Raw genomic sequence first — 16,782 nt, forward strand, 5'->3', positions numbered from 1 at the left:
ATGAGTTCTGGACGTTGGGTGTTGTAATGTGGGAGGATGAAATTTACATTAGCAATTTCTTGTGAGCATTAAGGCGAACAACAGTGGCAATTGAACATTCACTATTGGCCAGTAATTGTTAAAGTCATTTGCATCTTGATTTTGCTTGTCTTTGAATTACTGTGTCAGTTTTGAGGTTTTGTATACATTGCATTACATGTAAGCTTATTAACATTAACACGATCTTTATTTATTAGTTTGCTGGTGATTAAAGAAAAAGTTCACAAGGTCTCAACCTTCACACATTTCATTCCCTTCGAAATTCCATGCTTTGCAAAATACCTGTAAAGGCTCAATGATATCACTGCTGGCTCAGATCCAGCTGCTTTTAGGTTCAAAGTGAACTTCAGGATTAAACGCTGACCACCGAAGGTCTTGCCCACTATTTGGAGACATAGTGGGAACTCCGCATCACTTCTGTTGGGAAGATTTAGCCAAGTTTTAAGCACATGTCATAACCAGCCAGGACTTCGCTGGGATTTAGTATGGCAAGAACAGAAACCCCAGTCACTCTGAGCTGCCGATCTCTATCACTGGCAACATTACCAGGAGAGTGGTGTCTGCTCTTGGTAATGCTCCACTGACATCAGCCAGGATTGTTATGAGATCAGGCGAGTGAGGGTTTTGGTTGGGAGGGATATGGTTGAGGACCGGCAATGGAATTGGAGGCAGAGACACAGTGTGACTTTCAACACCTAAGCCCCATCCTGCACCCTCCCCTGCTCTCTCTGTAGCTGGGTCTCTTGATCAGACACTGAGTGCTTGACAATGAGTGTGAAAACCCCACCTTGGCAGGCCGCGGGCAAATGACCTGCATTGTTGATAGGCTTCAGGAGCCACAGGAAAGTCAGCTTCCTCTCATTCATATCCCTGAGCCACCACTGAAGTCTAGTAGAGCTTGATCTAACTGACAATCTGCTATGAGATGGCCAATCATTTTTCAAGTTGACCACTTCCTGTCTTTGACTAAATTTGGTGGATTTTCCTGGCCAACATGCTTCCTGCTGTGACAGGCTGGATTAAATTCTGTTCGCAAGTGCATAAACCTCTAAAATAAAAGAAAGGAGTTGGATGCTGGAGACCTGAAACAAAAATTGCTGGAGAAACCTGACAGGTCTGGCAGCATCTGTGGAGAGAAACAGAGAAAGTTGAGTGTGAACGTTTTGAGTCTGATGGCTCTTCACCAGAACTGACAGCAGCTGGAAAAAAGGTGGTATTTATGCTGAAGACAAGGTTGTGGGGTGGTGGTGGGAGGGGTCAGGGTGGGGGGCGGTGGTGGTGGGAGGGGGGCGGTGGTGGGAGGGGGCAGGGTGGGAGTGAGGCAGTGGTAGGAGGGGGAGTGGGGAGAGCTGTGCAGACAGGTAGAGACAAAACCCAGAGACAGAAAGATCTATAAAAGTGGTTGTCAGACAAGTGGTTTATTGATCATAAACCAGGTCAGAAGAGAAGCTGAATAAGTAATGATGAGAGCTGAGAGTAGGAGAGTGTGGATAGGCTGTACTGTGGGGTAGGTAAAAGAAACATGGAAGGTCTGAATAAGTCTCACATAATCCTTTAGTTTAATACTTAAAAATACACCAACAAAACACTGCATTGTCAGCTGTGCCATCTTTAAGTGGGATTTTAAACCAAGGCCCTTCCTTTCCTCTCTTGGTGTCATTGTGAACTATGATCCCTCAGTTAAATAGCAGTAAAGCAGATTAACTGGTCATTTATCACGTTGCTGGTTATGGAAAGTGCCATATGCAATTGTCTACCACGTTGCAAATTGACTACACCTCAAATTCGGTTCAGTGGTGGAAGTGCTTGAGATATCCTGAGGACAACCTGGCTTGGTGACAGCCCTTTCTAATGAATTACTGTTGACCATTTTGTGCCAGACATCTTTGCCAGAATTAATTAAATAGGATTCCTGGGAGACTCTTTAACCCTGACTAATGGGTCTTCTGTGTTTCCTGCCAAGGAACAGAAGCGAATTACAGATTCAATGAGTCTAATGAAGCCACAAGAATCATTGCTTCTCATATCACTGACATCTTGAAATGGAACTTCCCATGTGAGGACCGATCAGGAGACACCTTACACCATAGCCTACCCCTGGGCTCGAAGGATCATTTGACAGCTGTTGTGTGCCCTATAGATTTGCTGTAAAAAAGCAGTTGTATTATATAAGAGGGGAAGCCATTTCAGAATCAAGGCTAAAATAGGAAACAGACGCTGATTTTTTCAATTTCAAAAAGATACTTTATTCATAATAAGAAGCACAAAGTCATGAAAACAGTTCAGATCTGCACACGAGTATATGAAGAAACACAAAGTAACATTGGAGTTTTGACTCTATCCAACAAAACAAACCAAGGCATATCTTACTCGTGTAAGATTATATTTATTTATGATTAAGGCACCAGGAAGGTTTGATAACTGAACAGATCCCCATTTAACTTCAGCAGAAAGATCTCAGACAGTGGTCTTTCCTCAGACAGTAGCCTTTCCCTCAGACAGTGGCCTTCCCTCAGACAGTGATCTTCCCTCAGACATTGGTCTTTCCTCCAGTGGCCTTCCCTCAGAGGCTGGTCTTTCCCTACTGAGCCTCAGTGTTAGCTGCCCCAACCTTTAGTGTGTTCCTCAGATACTGCTCACATGGGGAGTAGCTTGTAAAAGTTCACATTGTGTCGTGTTGCAGGTCACAAAAGAGGTTGGATTTCGGTGCTACCATTCACATTATAGTCTGGAGCTATAAATAGTGAAGGCCAAAGCTCCGACTTTCTTTCCATTGCATATGTGATCAGGAGTTTCTCCACTTCTATCACTTGCTATTGGCTTTTGTTAGAGGGATTTGTAGATTGATAATCAATCTGATTGGCTGCATTATCAATGGAACTTTTTTTGTCATCGTGTCCTGGGGGAGGATTATAAACCAGAGCTTCTGGCTCACACTCTGGGATGTAATCCACTGCGCCTCAGAAAACCCACAAAAGATCACTGCACCCAAGAAAACTAGTACAAACATTTGTTTATCCAAGATATATCCAGTGAAAGTGCTTGCACTGCCTATACTAGTTGGTCAGTCATATCATTAAGTTTCTTGTGTGTATTTCTTTGAAATTTAGAGTAGAATTTTACGGACTCAATATCATGTTTTATAATTAGCCCCAGGAGACATTACATATCCTTCTGTAGTTTATAGAGAATTTCAAAGCAACAATGGACATCATACTTATTCTTTAAAATCTCTCAAGACTCGAAGCCAAACATTTTATGGAATCAAAAGCTGTGATGTAGTCACTTTGCAAGATGTGCTCATGCTCATTGATGTCACCCGCAAACAGTGAAAGGAGAGCAAAGCTGAAGGGCATTCATATGGGCTAGTATTCACACTAATGACAAAGTAATAGAAACAGTTGGAGGCTACAGAGCTTGGCTTTTTTTTTGTTTCGTAACTGATCATAATTGACAGTGTATGTTTGTGGACATCATTCAGTGAATTATTCAGATTTAAAGCCCCTTTTATTCTGGTATTTCAATAAAGCAGACCTTGCAATCATTTTTGCATGATGACATTTTTGATGGGATATTCATTGGGTATGGGCATCACTGGCTACACCAACATTTATTTTCTATCTCTAGTTGTCAAGAGGGCTTCAAAGAGTCAACCACATTGGTGCAGGTCTGTAGGCCAAATGAAGTAAGGAGAGCAGTTTCCTTCCCTAAAGGACATGAGCAAAGCAACTATGTTTTTCCTGACAATTGTTTCATGGTCATCACTGGACTCTTAATTCTAGATTTTTATTGAATTCAATAGCCACTATCTGCTGTGGCAATGTTCAAACTTAGGTGCCCAGAACATTACCTGGGTCCCTGGATTACCTCCATGAGGTAGTGCTGAAGGAGCCTCAGCTCTTAAACTTGTCTAACAAGTTTGAGATTCTTGCTCCCTGTGTGGATGAGAGTGGGAGCTGCAGGGTGGATGAACAAACTGGTCAATGCATCATTAACATACATTAATGATGCATCATGGTAAAGGCAGCCATTATTGGGGATAGTATAGTCAGGGGAATAGACGCTGTTCCCTGTGGCTACAATCGAGGATCCCTAAGGCCTGTGCCCAGGTTCAGGATATCCCATCCTGGCTGCAGAGGAACTTGGAGTGGGAGGGGAAAGGTCCAGTTGTCATGGTGCACATAGGTAACAACAATATAGGTAGAAAGAGGAAAGAGGTTCTACTTAGTGAATAGTAGAAGTTCAAAGCTAAATAAAAAGCAGAACTGAAAAGGCAATAATCTCTGGATTACTACCTGAGCTATGAGCAACAAGATGGAAGAGGTAGGTACGTGGCTGAAAAGATTGCTGTGGGAGAAACGGGTTCGAATTCATGGGACATTGGCACCAGTACTGGGGAAGGAGGGAGTTCTGCAATGGGATGGGCTCCACCTGAATCATGCTGGGACCAGAATCTTGGTGAATCACATAAGTAGGGATGTGGATAGGGCTTTAAACTAAATAGTGGGGGTGGGCTTAAATGCATGGAAAATTATAGAAGAAGTTAAAAAGGGAAAAGGGCTCAGCAGAGGTTATTCAAGTTTCCTAAGTAAGTAAAAGGGCAGAGAGTATGGAATGAGTCAGGAGGCACAGAGGATAACTGAACAATCATGAGATGAGGGGTAGCAATCAATGCAGGATTGAGGGTGTTGTACTTAAATGTGATTATCCCAAGCAGAGGTCACCACCATATACTGGCTAAATTCAACCTGCGTCATCCAGGGGTTTCCAAAATAAAGGTGTTGGTGACACGTTGTGTCTGGTGACCAGGATTTGCTGCAGACACAACTGTGTTGGTGGGGCAGTACCAGAGTGCCAAAAATTAGTGCCATCAGCTTCCCCATATTCGTGGGAATGGTGGGGTAAACCCTGGACTCGATTACACGTCGGACTATGCAGATCTTTTCATGGACTCAATGCTATCTGTACACAAGATGACGGCACACTAAGACTCTCCAGCTGGAGCACCTCTGCATGTTTTATACAGAACAAGGTCAATAAGCTCTCAGTGCAGATTGGAATTAGCAGGTACAGTGTTGTGGGTATCACAAAGGGGTGGCTGCAAGGGGATCAGGGCAACTATATATCCAAGGATACACATCCTATCAAAAGGACAGGCAGAGGAGGGCTGGTGTTGCCTTGTTAGGAAGCAATTAAATCGACAGCAAGAAATGATATAGAGTCAGAAGGTGTAGAATCTTTGGGGGTAGAGTTGAGGAACTGCAAAGGGAAAAAGACCCTGATGGGACTTGTGTACAAGCCTCCTAACAGCAGTCAGGACGGAGGGAAGAAAATAAATCAGGAGATAGAAAAGACATGTAATAGAGGCACAATTACAATAATCATGGGGACTTCACTAGGTAGGTGGACTGGGAAAATCAGGTTGATAGCAAATCCCAAGAAAAGGAATTTTAGAATGTCTACAAGATGGTCTTTTGGAGCAACCTGCGGTCGAGCCCAGTAAAAAACAGGCAATTTTGGATTTGGTTATGTATAAGGAGGGAAACTTGATTCGGGAGCTTAATGTGGAGGAACCCCTAGAGGACAGTGATCACAAAATAGTGGAATTCACGCTGCAGTTTAAAAGGGAATATTGAATGAAGACATGACAAGAGTTAGCCAGAGTTTATTGAAAGGGGAGCCCAGCAGGGGAATATGTTGGAGCCGCAATGGAAGGGATTTCTGCGGCTAATTTGTAAGGCACAACAGAAATTCATACCAAGGAGGAAGATGAGGCAACCGTGGCTGACAAAGGAAGTCCAGGACAACAAAAAAAACCAAAAGAAGTGTGATGTGATGAAGATTAGTGAGAAGTGAAAGGATTGTGCTGCCTTTAAAAATCAGGAGAGGATAACTAAGAATGTGATAAGGTGGGAGAAGATGCAATATGAGGGTAAAATGGAGATTTAAACAATCCTTGGATAAGCACGTGGATGACTTTGGGATAGTGTAGGGGAATGAGCTGAAAATAGTTCATAGGTCGGCGCAACATCGAGGGCCAAAGGGCCTGTTCTTCACTGTATTGTTCTATGTTCTATAACGTAAAAGAGGATTGCTAGCTTTGTTTTAGATATCTAAAAGAGAGAGGCAAGAGTGGATATTGACTAATTAAATTGAATTGTATGATTGAATAGAATTGTATAAGACTCTGGTGTGGCCGCATCTGGAGTATTGTGTGCAGTTTTGGTCACCATACTATAGGAAGGATGTGGAGGCACTGGAACGGGTGCAGAGGAGGTTTACCAGGATGTTGCCTGGTATGGTAGGAAGATCGTATGAGGAAAAGCTGAGGCACTTGGGGCTGTTTTCATTGGAGAAAAGAAGGTTTAGGGGTGACTTGATAGAGGTGTACAAGATGATTAGGGGTTTAGATAGGGTTGACCATGAGAACCTTTTTCCACGTATGGAGTCAGATATTACGAGGGGACATAGCTTTAAATTAAGGGGTGGTAGGTATAGGACAGATGTTAGGGGTAGATTCTTTACTCAGCGAGTCATGAGTTCATGTAATGTCCTGCCAGTAACAGTGGTGGACTCTCCCTCTTTATGGGCATTTAAACGGGCATTGGATAGGCATATGGAGGAAAGTGGGCTAGTGTAGGTTAGGTGGGCTTGGATCGGCGCAACATCGAGGGCTGAAGGGCCTGTACTGCTCTGTATTTTTCTATGTTCTATGTAGCCTTTACTGTCATGTCCACTGGAATGAGTGCAATAAAATGTTTGTAATGCCACCACTTTGGCGCCATCTTAGGTATAGGGTACCTCGTACAAAATACTTAAGTATGTGCTACAGACTTGAAAGAATCATAAATAAAAGTTTATACACTTAATGGTAAGGTCCTAGGGAGTGTTGCTGAACAAAGAGACCTTGGAGTGTAGGTTCATAGCTCCTTGAAAGTAGAGTCACAGGTACATAGGACAGTGAAGAAGGTGTTTGGTATGCTTTCCTTTATTGGTCAGATATTAAGTAGAGATGTTGGGAGATCATCTTGCAGCTGGACAGGACATTGGTTAGGTCACTTTTGGAATATTGCATGCAATTCTGGTCTCCTTCCTATCAGAAAGATGTTGTGAAATTTGAAAGGGTTCAGAAAAGATTTACAAGGATGTTGCCAGGGTTGGAGGATTTGAAATACAGGGAGAGGCTGAACAGGCTGGGGTTGTTTTTCCTGGAACATCGGAGGCTGAGGGGTGACCAGTCCAGTTAGCGGAATGGGCAGCACCGGTCACACCGATTGTGAAGCCCATCGGGTCGGTTCACCTTTGTGGGGATTTTATAAAATCATGAGGGGCATGGATAGGATAAATAGACAAAGTATCTTCCCTGCGGTGGGGTAGTCTAGCACTAGAGGGCATAGGTTTAGGATGGAAGGGGAAAGATATAAATAAAGATATATATAACGGGGCAATTTTTTCACGCAGAGGGTGATGCGTGTATGGAATGAACTGCCAGAGGAAGTGATGGAGACTGGTACAATTACAACATTTAAAAGGCATCTGGACAGGTATATGAATAGGAAGGGTTTGGAGTGATACAGGCCAGGTGGTGGCAGGTGGGACTAGATTGGATTGGGATATCTGGTTGGCATGGACAAGTTGGACCGAAGGTTCTGTTTCCATGCTGTACATCTCTATGACTCCATAACTTGGTCTTGTTAACTCTGTAGGTCACTTGGGATTTAGATCACAAACATCAACATTACCAGGAACCTGTATGCAATTCCTGATGAAGGGCTTTTGCCCGAAATGTCAATTTTCCTGCTCCTCGGATGCTGCCTGACCTGCCGTCAGGTCAGGCAGCACCACTCTGATCTAAACTCTGATTTCCAGCATCTTCAGTCCTCACTTTTGCCTAGGTCACTTGGGGTGCCTGGAACACATTTTTCCATTTTAATGTGTGTGTCTGCCAAGGAGAAACATTGAAGGACTAGGTTCAAGTGCTCAAGTTATTGGTCTTCCCTATCATCTGGATAAATGGCGACCTAAGGTAGCTGTTGTAAAATGTTCTTCATCGTCCATTGACAAATTGCACTGGCTGACCATAACCCAAATGACAGCCTTGTATATTGGTACAAACCCTATGGTATTAATTGTGGCATACTGCTGGGAATTGTCATTTGATCAGAATTGCATGTCTGTATGGCTCATGTCCACTTCCTGAAGGACAGTCCCCCTGCCAGCTTTGTGTATACATCCTCTAAGTGAGGGATTGGGTATTTATCCAGCTGTGAAAAGCAGTTTACTGTTTGTTTAAAATCCCCAAAAAGGTGAACCGACCCAATGGGCTTCACAATCGGGCAGGCCTTGCTGAATCATGGAATTACTTCCTGGTCAACATTCAAGGTGGCCTTGACTCCTTTGATAGCCCCTAGACTTTCCTGAAAAACCTCACTGAGGTAGCCATTTTGTATTCAAAAAAATATTGAGCCAATCAGCGTGAACCTTTCTCAACCAAGTTCCATCCCCGCTCCCCCTCCCCCCCCTCCCCATCAAGCTTGGGTCACAGCCTTTTACTGCAATCAGTGGTGACTGAACCAACTGCTTCTCATAAGAGACTGAAGTTGTACCCTTAATTTGCAATGGCTCCCCAGTAAAGGTTCTCAGTCTAGCCGAGGTCTTGCACAGACTTAAGGATTGGAGTACAGAGCAAATTTTGTTAAAGACTGGTTCTACAATCCCTGATATAGCCGCGCTAGCATCGGCCTCCATTAGAACCAGGTGACCATTTAACCAGATGTTTATTTTGATTGGTTCTTATTTGGATGTTGCAAAGCAATGTAACTATTCCAAGCCAGCTGTAGATGGACTTTCCAGGGTGTGCACTCTCTTGGAGACTGGCCTATAAGTTCTCTTATTCTATTTAGATTTAGTGGGACTCTTTTGTTGTCTTGAGTCTGCATACCTGCAGCAACTACAATGGCTTTCCGGCCTGAAATCTAGAAAAATGTTAACCATTTGGTCAAAGCTTGGTTTTGTTTTAAAGTTTTGCTGTGAGCTGACCTAGAGTCCCTCGTTTTGGTATACGTCCTGAGTGAGGCTACGCAATTACCTTCACCCAAGTGGTGTTCCCCACTTCAGTCAGGCTGGTGAGGGTGTCCACTTCCATTGGAATATTCTGCAACCGATATGCTCCACTTGTCACATTTTCCAATGATGAAGCCAGTTGTAGTGCCTGCTTGAAGTCCAGTTGGGCTTCAGCTAGTTGGCGCTTTTGCATAGTTACATCATTAATCCCACATACCAACTGGTCTCTCAGCTTCTCATTAAGGGCTAAACCAAAGTCATCTTAACCTAGTCAAAAATTCCAATACAATTCCCCTGGTTCTTGAATTGCAGAGTAAAAAACAGTAGTGTCTCAGAATTGCAAGAGGCTTGGGGTTACAATATTCGTTAGATAAATCTGCCAATTCTTGAACAGTTTTAGTATCTGGTGCCTCAGGAAACATTAGGCTCCTAATAACGAAAAAGCTGTGGGTCCACAAGCTGTCAGAACTACTCATTGCTTTTCATCTGCTCCAATATCATTCACTTGGAAAACATAACGTTTTCCTTCCACATTCTGGGCCTGTCTTCAACAGCAGGATCAAACAAGTCAAGCTTCCCAGATAATGGCACGATGCCAGAAATGATTCCTCCAACTCAAAGATGATTGTTGCAACTGAATTTATCCAGGAACGTGCGTTTCTTTCATTGCCTGTGAAATAACTCCAGAGGTTGGTACCCTGTCACTAAGTCCCCCTTTATTTATACGTGGAGAGTCCTTGACACTGATCCAGTTCCTTCAGAGACTACTCTCAGAGTGAGCAGAACCTCTGATACATTTTATTCTTTGTGAGGAGACTCTCTAAATCTCCTGTGTGTTTTTGTTTCATTTCCTCCCACAACACGACAGTACCCAACAGGGCCTCTGCAGTACAGTTTATATTTCCCCACATCACTCGTAACTGTGTGTGTGTAATGGCATGGTAGAGGGATGCTGTTTTACTTGGACTTTATTGTGTATTTTCTACTGTCAAGGCTGTGCCTATGTGGCTGGTGGAGACTCCTATCGATTGTCAGTAACACTGCGTGGCGTAGCCTAGCCCCACAATATTAACAACCGTGCTCTTTCGATGCTGTCTGACCAGCTGTGCATTTCCAGCTTCACATCTATTGACTCACTACAGGGGCAGCCTGTTGTCCTTTGTGTGATAAGGAGCTGATCAGACATCTGTGCTCAGGACCCACATAAGCTCCAAATGTCAGGACTTTGGTGAAAATGTTAGCTTAAAATCCAGGGCTGTTAATCATGACAGATCAGACAATCTGAAAATGTGTTGCTGGAAAAGCGCAGCAGGTCAGGCAGCATCCAAGGAGCAGGAGAATCGACATTTCAGGCATAAGCCCTTCTTCAGGAATACACCTGCCGTAAGTTCAGACAATCCCTCAGACACAGATAGCAATACTTCAAAAGATCTATGCTTCTCAAATGTAGTGCATTTAAGTTTCATAAAGTCCTTCTAGACCAACAATGCTAAGTTTTCGATAACAGCTCTTTCTGGCATCTTCGTGCTGAAGGAGCTGTGAACTCTCGATGTGTTCCTCACACACAGAAGGCAGTCTTTATTACATTACTTTTCTATAGTTAGACTGCAACATGCTTCCCAATTCCTGTACTCAATACACTGACTCAACTCAATAAAGGCAAGCCGACCGAACGCCTTCTTCACTAACTCATCTACATGTGACTCAATCTTCAAGAATTATGAACCTTCATGCAGGGTCTCTTTCTGCAGCAACATTCCCCAGGACCCTAGCATTAGGTGCTTAAGTCCTGCCCTGATTTGCCTTTTCAAAATGCAGCAGCTCACAGAACATAGAACAATACAGCACAGAACAGGCCCTTCAGCCCTCGATGCTGCGTCAACCTGTGAACTATTCTCAGCTCATCCCCCTACACTGTCCCAAAATCATCCTAATGCTTATCTAAGGATTGTTTAAATCTCCCTAATATTACCAAAATTATATTCTGTCTGCTGCTCCTCTGCCCAATAGACCATCTGTTCAAAGTCCCATTGTACTCTGAGGTAACCTTCTTTGCTGTCATCTGCAAACTTACTAACTATACTTCCTACTTATATATACTTCGAGTAAAAAATGAGGTCTGCAGATGCTGGAGATCACAGCTGCAAATGTGTTGCTGGTCAAAGCACAGCAGGTTAGGCAGCATCTCAGGAATAGAGAATTCGACGTTTCGAGCATAAGCCTATATAAGTGATAAAAAGCAGTGGATCCAGCACTGATCCTTGCAGCACACCACAGGTCACAGGCCTCCAGTCCAAAATGCAACGCTCTACCATCACCCTCTGTCTCCTACCTTCCAGCCCAGTATTCCATGTGATCTAACCTTACTAACCAATTTACCCCACAGAACCTGGTGGGACACCTTGCTGTTCCTGCTATAGGGAAGATGTTGTGAAATTTTGAAAGATCTCAGAAAAGATCTGTAAGGATGTTGCTAGGGTTGGAAGGTTTGAGCTGTAGGAAGAGGCTGAATAGGCTGGGGCTATTTTCCCTGGAGCGTTGGAAGCTGAGGGGGGACCTTATAGAAGTTTATAAAATCATGAAGGGCATGAACAGCATGAATAGCCAAGAGGACATGGGTTTAAGCTGAGAATGGAAAGATTTAAATTGGATCTAAGAAGCAACTTTTTCATGCAGAGGGTGGTGTTGCGTATGGAATGAGCTGTCAGAGAAAGTGGTGGAGGCTGGTACAATGACAACAGTTACTGGGCAGCTGGATAAGTACACGAATAGGAAGAGATCAGAGGGATTTGGGCCAAACGCTAGCAAATGGGATATGACCAGATTGGGATACCTAGTCGGCACTGATGAGTTGGACTGAAGGGTTTGTTTCCGTGATGTACAACTCTATGATTCTGCATGTGAAATGAAACCTACTTAATTGCCTGACTGCACCTAGTTATGATCAAGATAAAATCCTTGTGAAAAAGCTGTACAAAAAAAACACACACAAACACTTCAACTGGACACAATCCTGAAATATTAAACTTCTGGAGATATTCCGAAAATAGCTTTTATGCAATGTACAAAACAGCAGGCTTCAGGAATTGTATTTATTTGCCAAGTGAGACAAAATTTGAAGTAATTTAATTCCTTTCACTTACACTGCAGTGAAAGGTTCCATTGGTCAGACATGGCAGGTAGCCTCAATAAAGTAATAATTAATTAGGACCAGGCATTTCCATTACACAACAGCACAAACCATTAAAAAGAATTAAGTTCAGGGATGGAGTTTAGGACTAGCCTTCACTCAAGAGTTAGAATGGAGGAATGGGACTCATTAATGCTCCTGCAAACTTTCAAAGGTCCAGGAGACCGCAATATCAATGGAGAAAATTAATCACATCCAACAACATGTTCCAATATATTACTTTATCATTCCATGCAAACACAAACTTAAACTCTTTGAAAATGTCATCCAGACTGTGCTTAATGTTAACTATTTTTTAAACACAAACTGCAACTTTTTAATTCAAGTAGGCAATAATTCACAAACTATTAGTTTTTCGTTTCAGGCAGCTTCCCAACAGGATATTTACAATACTTTAGTGGTCAGATCAGTCCCACCATTCTCTCACTCACATCCCACAATTTCTTTGCAACTGCATCATTCGTCGCCTTTGGCAACAATTCCTCTTCTTTGCAGTCTCCAAAATATTTTCCGGATACCCCTTTAACTTCTGGAGAGGTAGCTAGGTAAAGCGTGGTCTGTGCTCCTTGTTCTGGTGTTTTGAAGAGTGCCCAAGAGACCATCTTGAAAATCGGTTGCCCAAGTAAGGGTATATTGATGTGTCTTCCCAGGTTTGTGCGCACAATGCCAGGATGTAGACAATTCACAGTAACACCAGTGCCTTCCAGCTGCTTGGCTAGCTCATGAGTGAACAGAATATTAGCCAATTTACTCCTGCTGTAACTGAAGCTTTTGTTGTAGCTTTTCTCACTGTTGAGATCATCAAAGTTGATTTCACCGTACTTGTACAGTTTGGAGGATACGACCACCACCCTGCTTGGAGCAGAGCGTTTGAGAAGGTCAAGGAGGAGATTGGTCAGAAGGAAGTGACCCAAGTGATTCACTCCGAACTGCATCTCAAAACCATCCTCTGTTTTCATGTAGGGACACTGGAAAATTCCTGCATTATTGATCAGGACATCGAGCCTTGGTTCTTCCTTGTGGACAGAAGATAGGAGCAAAAAGCCTTTTGATTCACTGCTCTGATGAATTATTCACACATAATGAAAAATAGCAACCCCATCCATGCGCTCCCCCCCTACACACACACACACACACAGAGGCCCACTCTCTTCCCCCACTCTCCCACCACTACACCCCTGCCCCCCCCCCCCCCTTCCCCTTCCAAAGTGGCCTGGCAATTTCATAACCTGGCAGCAGAAACTGCTGTCCAACCCCACAATTTGCCCACAGGGATTTACTAGCTCCTTGGGCCTAGGGCCATTACTCCTTGGCATTCACCACCTTCAATAAATTCAACCCCTGGTATTTACCTCTGGGGTATCCTGCACCTCGTATTCCCCTGTTACCTCCCTGTTCCCCTGGGATATTTATTCCTCCTCCCCAGGTGTATTTCCCCCAGAGGTACCGCCCACCTGTGTGTATTTATTCACAGGGTTATTTCCTCTCCTCCCTGGGGTATTTGCAACCCCTGCTCAGGGGTATCTGTTACCCTACCTGGGGTATTTACACTCCCTGCCCAGAGATATATATTACCCTACCTAGGGTAGATTAGATTAGATTAGATTACGTACAGTGTGGAAACAGGCCCTTCAGCCCAACAAGTCCACACCGACCCGCCGAAGCGCAACCCACCCATACCCCTATATTTACCCCTTACCTAACACTACGGGCAATTTAGCATGGCCAATTCACCTGACCCGCACATCTTTGGACTGTGGGAGGAAACCAGAGCACCCGGAGGAAACCCACGCAGACACGGGGAGAACGTGCAAACTCCACACAGGCGGGAACTGAACCCGGGTCTCTGGCGCTGTGAGGCAGCAGTGCTAACCACTGTGCCACCGTGCCGCCCACCCAGTATTTACACTCCCCACCCAGGGGTGTATATACCCTACCTGGGGAATTTACACTCCCCAAAAAGGGGTATATAATACCCTACCTGGGCTATTTTCCCCCACAGGGGTATTACCTCCTTCCCAGGGTAACCCCTGATTCAGGGTATTTACCCCCTCCAAGATATTCCACGTGCTTTATTACTTCGAGGGTCTCCCCCTTCCCATGGTAGGTATTTCTCCCTGATGTATTCCCCCATGTACCACCACCCACCCCCCCCAGCCCAGATTATCTCCTGGGGTAATCCCGTGGTAGATTTATTTCTATCTGTTGTATTTATCCTTTTCCCCAAGGGTAATCATTGTTTCCCACATTTCTCCCCACCCCGGGGGGGTACCCTCCAGCATATTTATCCCCTTATATTTACCCCACCCCCAGGTATCATTACCTTCTGGAGGTGTGGTATTGACCAGTGGGGGAAATTACATACCCCATTCCCTGCACATTTACCCTGGGGTGAGGAGCATTTATTTACTCCTAGGAGTATTTATTTACCCACTCACTGTAAATGTACCCCCAGGTGGTGAGTAGTTATTTACCCCAGGTGGGGAGCATTTAATTACACCTGGGATATTTTCTTACCCCACTCACTGCATATTTACTCCCTGGGGGTATTTATTTACCCTCTCCCTGTATATTTACCCCCCTGGGTGGGGTATTTATTTACACTCTCCCTGTATTTTTACCCCCAGGGGTATTTATTTGTCCTGTCCCTGTATATTTACCTCCGGGGGTATTTATTTGCCCTGTCCCTGTATATTAACCCCCCAGGGGTATTTATTTACCCTGTCCCTATATATTTACCCCCCTGGGGTATTTATTTACTCTATCCCTGTATATTCACCCACGGGGGTATTTATTTACCCTGTCCCTGTATATTTACCCTCTCCCTGTATATTTACCCCCCTGGGTGGAGTATTTATCTACCCTCCCCCGGCTGTATTTACCTACCCTCCCCCTGTATATTTCCCCCCGGATGTATTTATTTACCCTCCCCCTGTATATTTCCCCCAGGTGTATTTATTTACCCTCCCCTGTATATTTACCCCCCCCAGGTATATATATTTACCCTCCCTGTATATTTACCCCCCGGGTGTATATATTTACCCTCCCCCTGTATATTTACCCCCCAAGGTATATATATTTACCCTCCCCTGTATATTTACCCCCCCGGGTGTATTTATTTACCCTCCCCTTGTATATTTACCCCCCCAGGTATATATATTTACCCTCCCTGTATATTTACCCCCCCAGGTATATATATTTACCCTCCCTGTATATTTACCCCCCCAGGTATATATATTTACCCTCCCCCTGTATATTTACCCCCCAAGGTATATATATTTACCCTCCCCTGTATATTTACCCCCCCGGGTGTATTTATTTACCCTCCCGGGTATATATATTTACCCTCCCCCTGTATATTTACCCCCCAAGGTATATATATTTACCCTCCCCTGTATATTTACCCCCCCGGGTGTATTTATTTACCCTCCCCCTGTATATTTACCCTCCCCTGTATATTTACCCCCCGGGTGTACATATTTACCATCCCCCTGTATATTTACCCCCTGGGGTATATATTTACCCTCCCCCTGTATATTTACCCCCCCCCGGGTGTGTATATTCCCCCCCGGGGGGGTATTCACTCACTCACCCGGGTGTATATATTACCCTCCCCCTCCCCCTGTCTATTTGCCCCCCCCCCCGGGGGTGGGGGGGGGTATTTACTGACTCACTTACCCGGGTGATCCTGTCACAGAAGCCCCTGACTGACCGCAGTGAGGACAGGTCCAGGGGCCGGACCAGCAGCTCCCCCCCGGCCCCGGCCCCGGCCCCGGCCCCGGCGATCTCCTGGCGGATCTGGCGGGCGGCCCGGGCCCCGGCCTTCTCATCGCGGCACGCCATGATCACCCGGGCGTGGAGCCGGGCGAGCGCCGCTGCTGTGGCCCGGCCGAGGCCGCTGTTCGCCCCGGTCACGATCACCGTGCGGCCCCGCATCGAGGGCCCAGGCTCCGGGGACTCACTGCCCATCAGCCAGCGGCCCAGCCACACGGCAGCGGCCAGGCCTGCAGCCACGGAGAGCCCGGTGATCAGCATCAGGCGGCCCCGCCGGCCCGAGGGCTCCGCTCCCGGGGACAGCGCTCCGCCTCCTCCCGCCTCCCGCCAGCAGCGATACCGCGGGACACCACCAGGGGCCAGTGCTGAGGCACCACACACACAGGGCACAGCTCACCCAAAGGTGCTCTCCCCCTCCCGCACCCAAAGGTGCTCTCCCCCTCCCGCACCCAAAGGTGATCTTCACATTGTACCCCACCCAAAGGTGCTCTCCCCCTCCCGCACCCAAAGGTGCTCTCCTGCTCCCGCACCCAAAGGTGCTCTTCACATTGTACCCCACCCAAAGGTGCTCTCCTGCTCCCGCACCCAAAGGTGCTCTTCACATTGTACCCCACCCAAAGGTGCTCTCCTGCTCCCGCACCCAAAGGTGATCTTCACATTGTACCCCACCCAAAGGTGCTCTCCCCCTCCCGCACCCAAAGGTGCTCTCCTCCTCC

At 45.5% G+C, this 16,782-nt stretch overlaps 1 protein-coding gene across 1 annotated transcript; it reads right to left on the reverse strand.

The window, feature by feature from the left end:
- Positions 1–12,180: 12,180 nt before the first annotated feature.
- On the reverse strand, positions 12,181–16,387 carry rdh14a (retinol dehydrogenase 14a). Its single transcript, XM_060853928.1, has 2 exons — positions 15,971–16,387; positions 12,181–13,308 (listed from the first exon to the last, which is right to left on the reverse strand). The coding sequence occupies exons 1-2, from the start codon at positions 16,325–16,327 to the stop codon at positions 12,694–12,696; spliced, it is 972 nt and encodes a 323-aa protein (XP_060709911.1). The 5' UTR covers positions 16,328–16,387; the 3' UTR covers positions 12,181–12,693.
- Between the last annotated feature and the right edge of the window lie 395 nt (positions 16,388–16,782).

This window comes from Hemiscyllium ocellatum, chromosome 3 (assembly GCF_020745735.1).
Source record: "Hemiscyllium ocellatum isolate sHemOce1 chromosome 3, sHemOce1.pat.X.cur, whole genome shotgun sequence".
Lineage (NCBI taxonomy): Eukaryota > Metazoa > Chordata > Chondrichthyes > Orectolobiformes > Hemiscylliidae > Hemiscyllium > Hemiscyllium ocellatum.

Excerpts from the sequence above, each read along its gene's own strand:
- rdh14a (XM_060853928.1), bottom strand. The coding sequence starts at position 16,327 with ATGCTGATCACCGGGCTCTCCGTGGCTGCAGGCCTGGCCGCTGCCGTG. Across the intron at positions 13,309-15,970 it reads TCTGTGACAGGATCACCCGG|GAAGAACCAAGGCTCGATGT; the intron begins GTAAGTGAGTCA and ends TCTGTCCACAAG.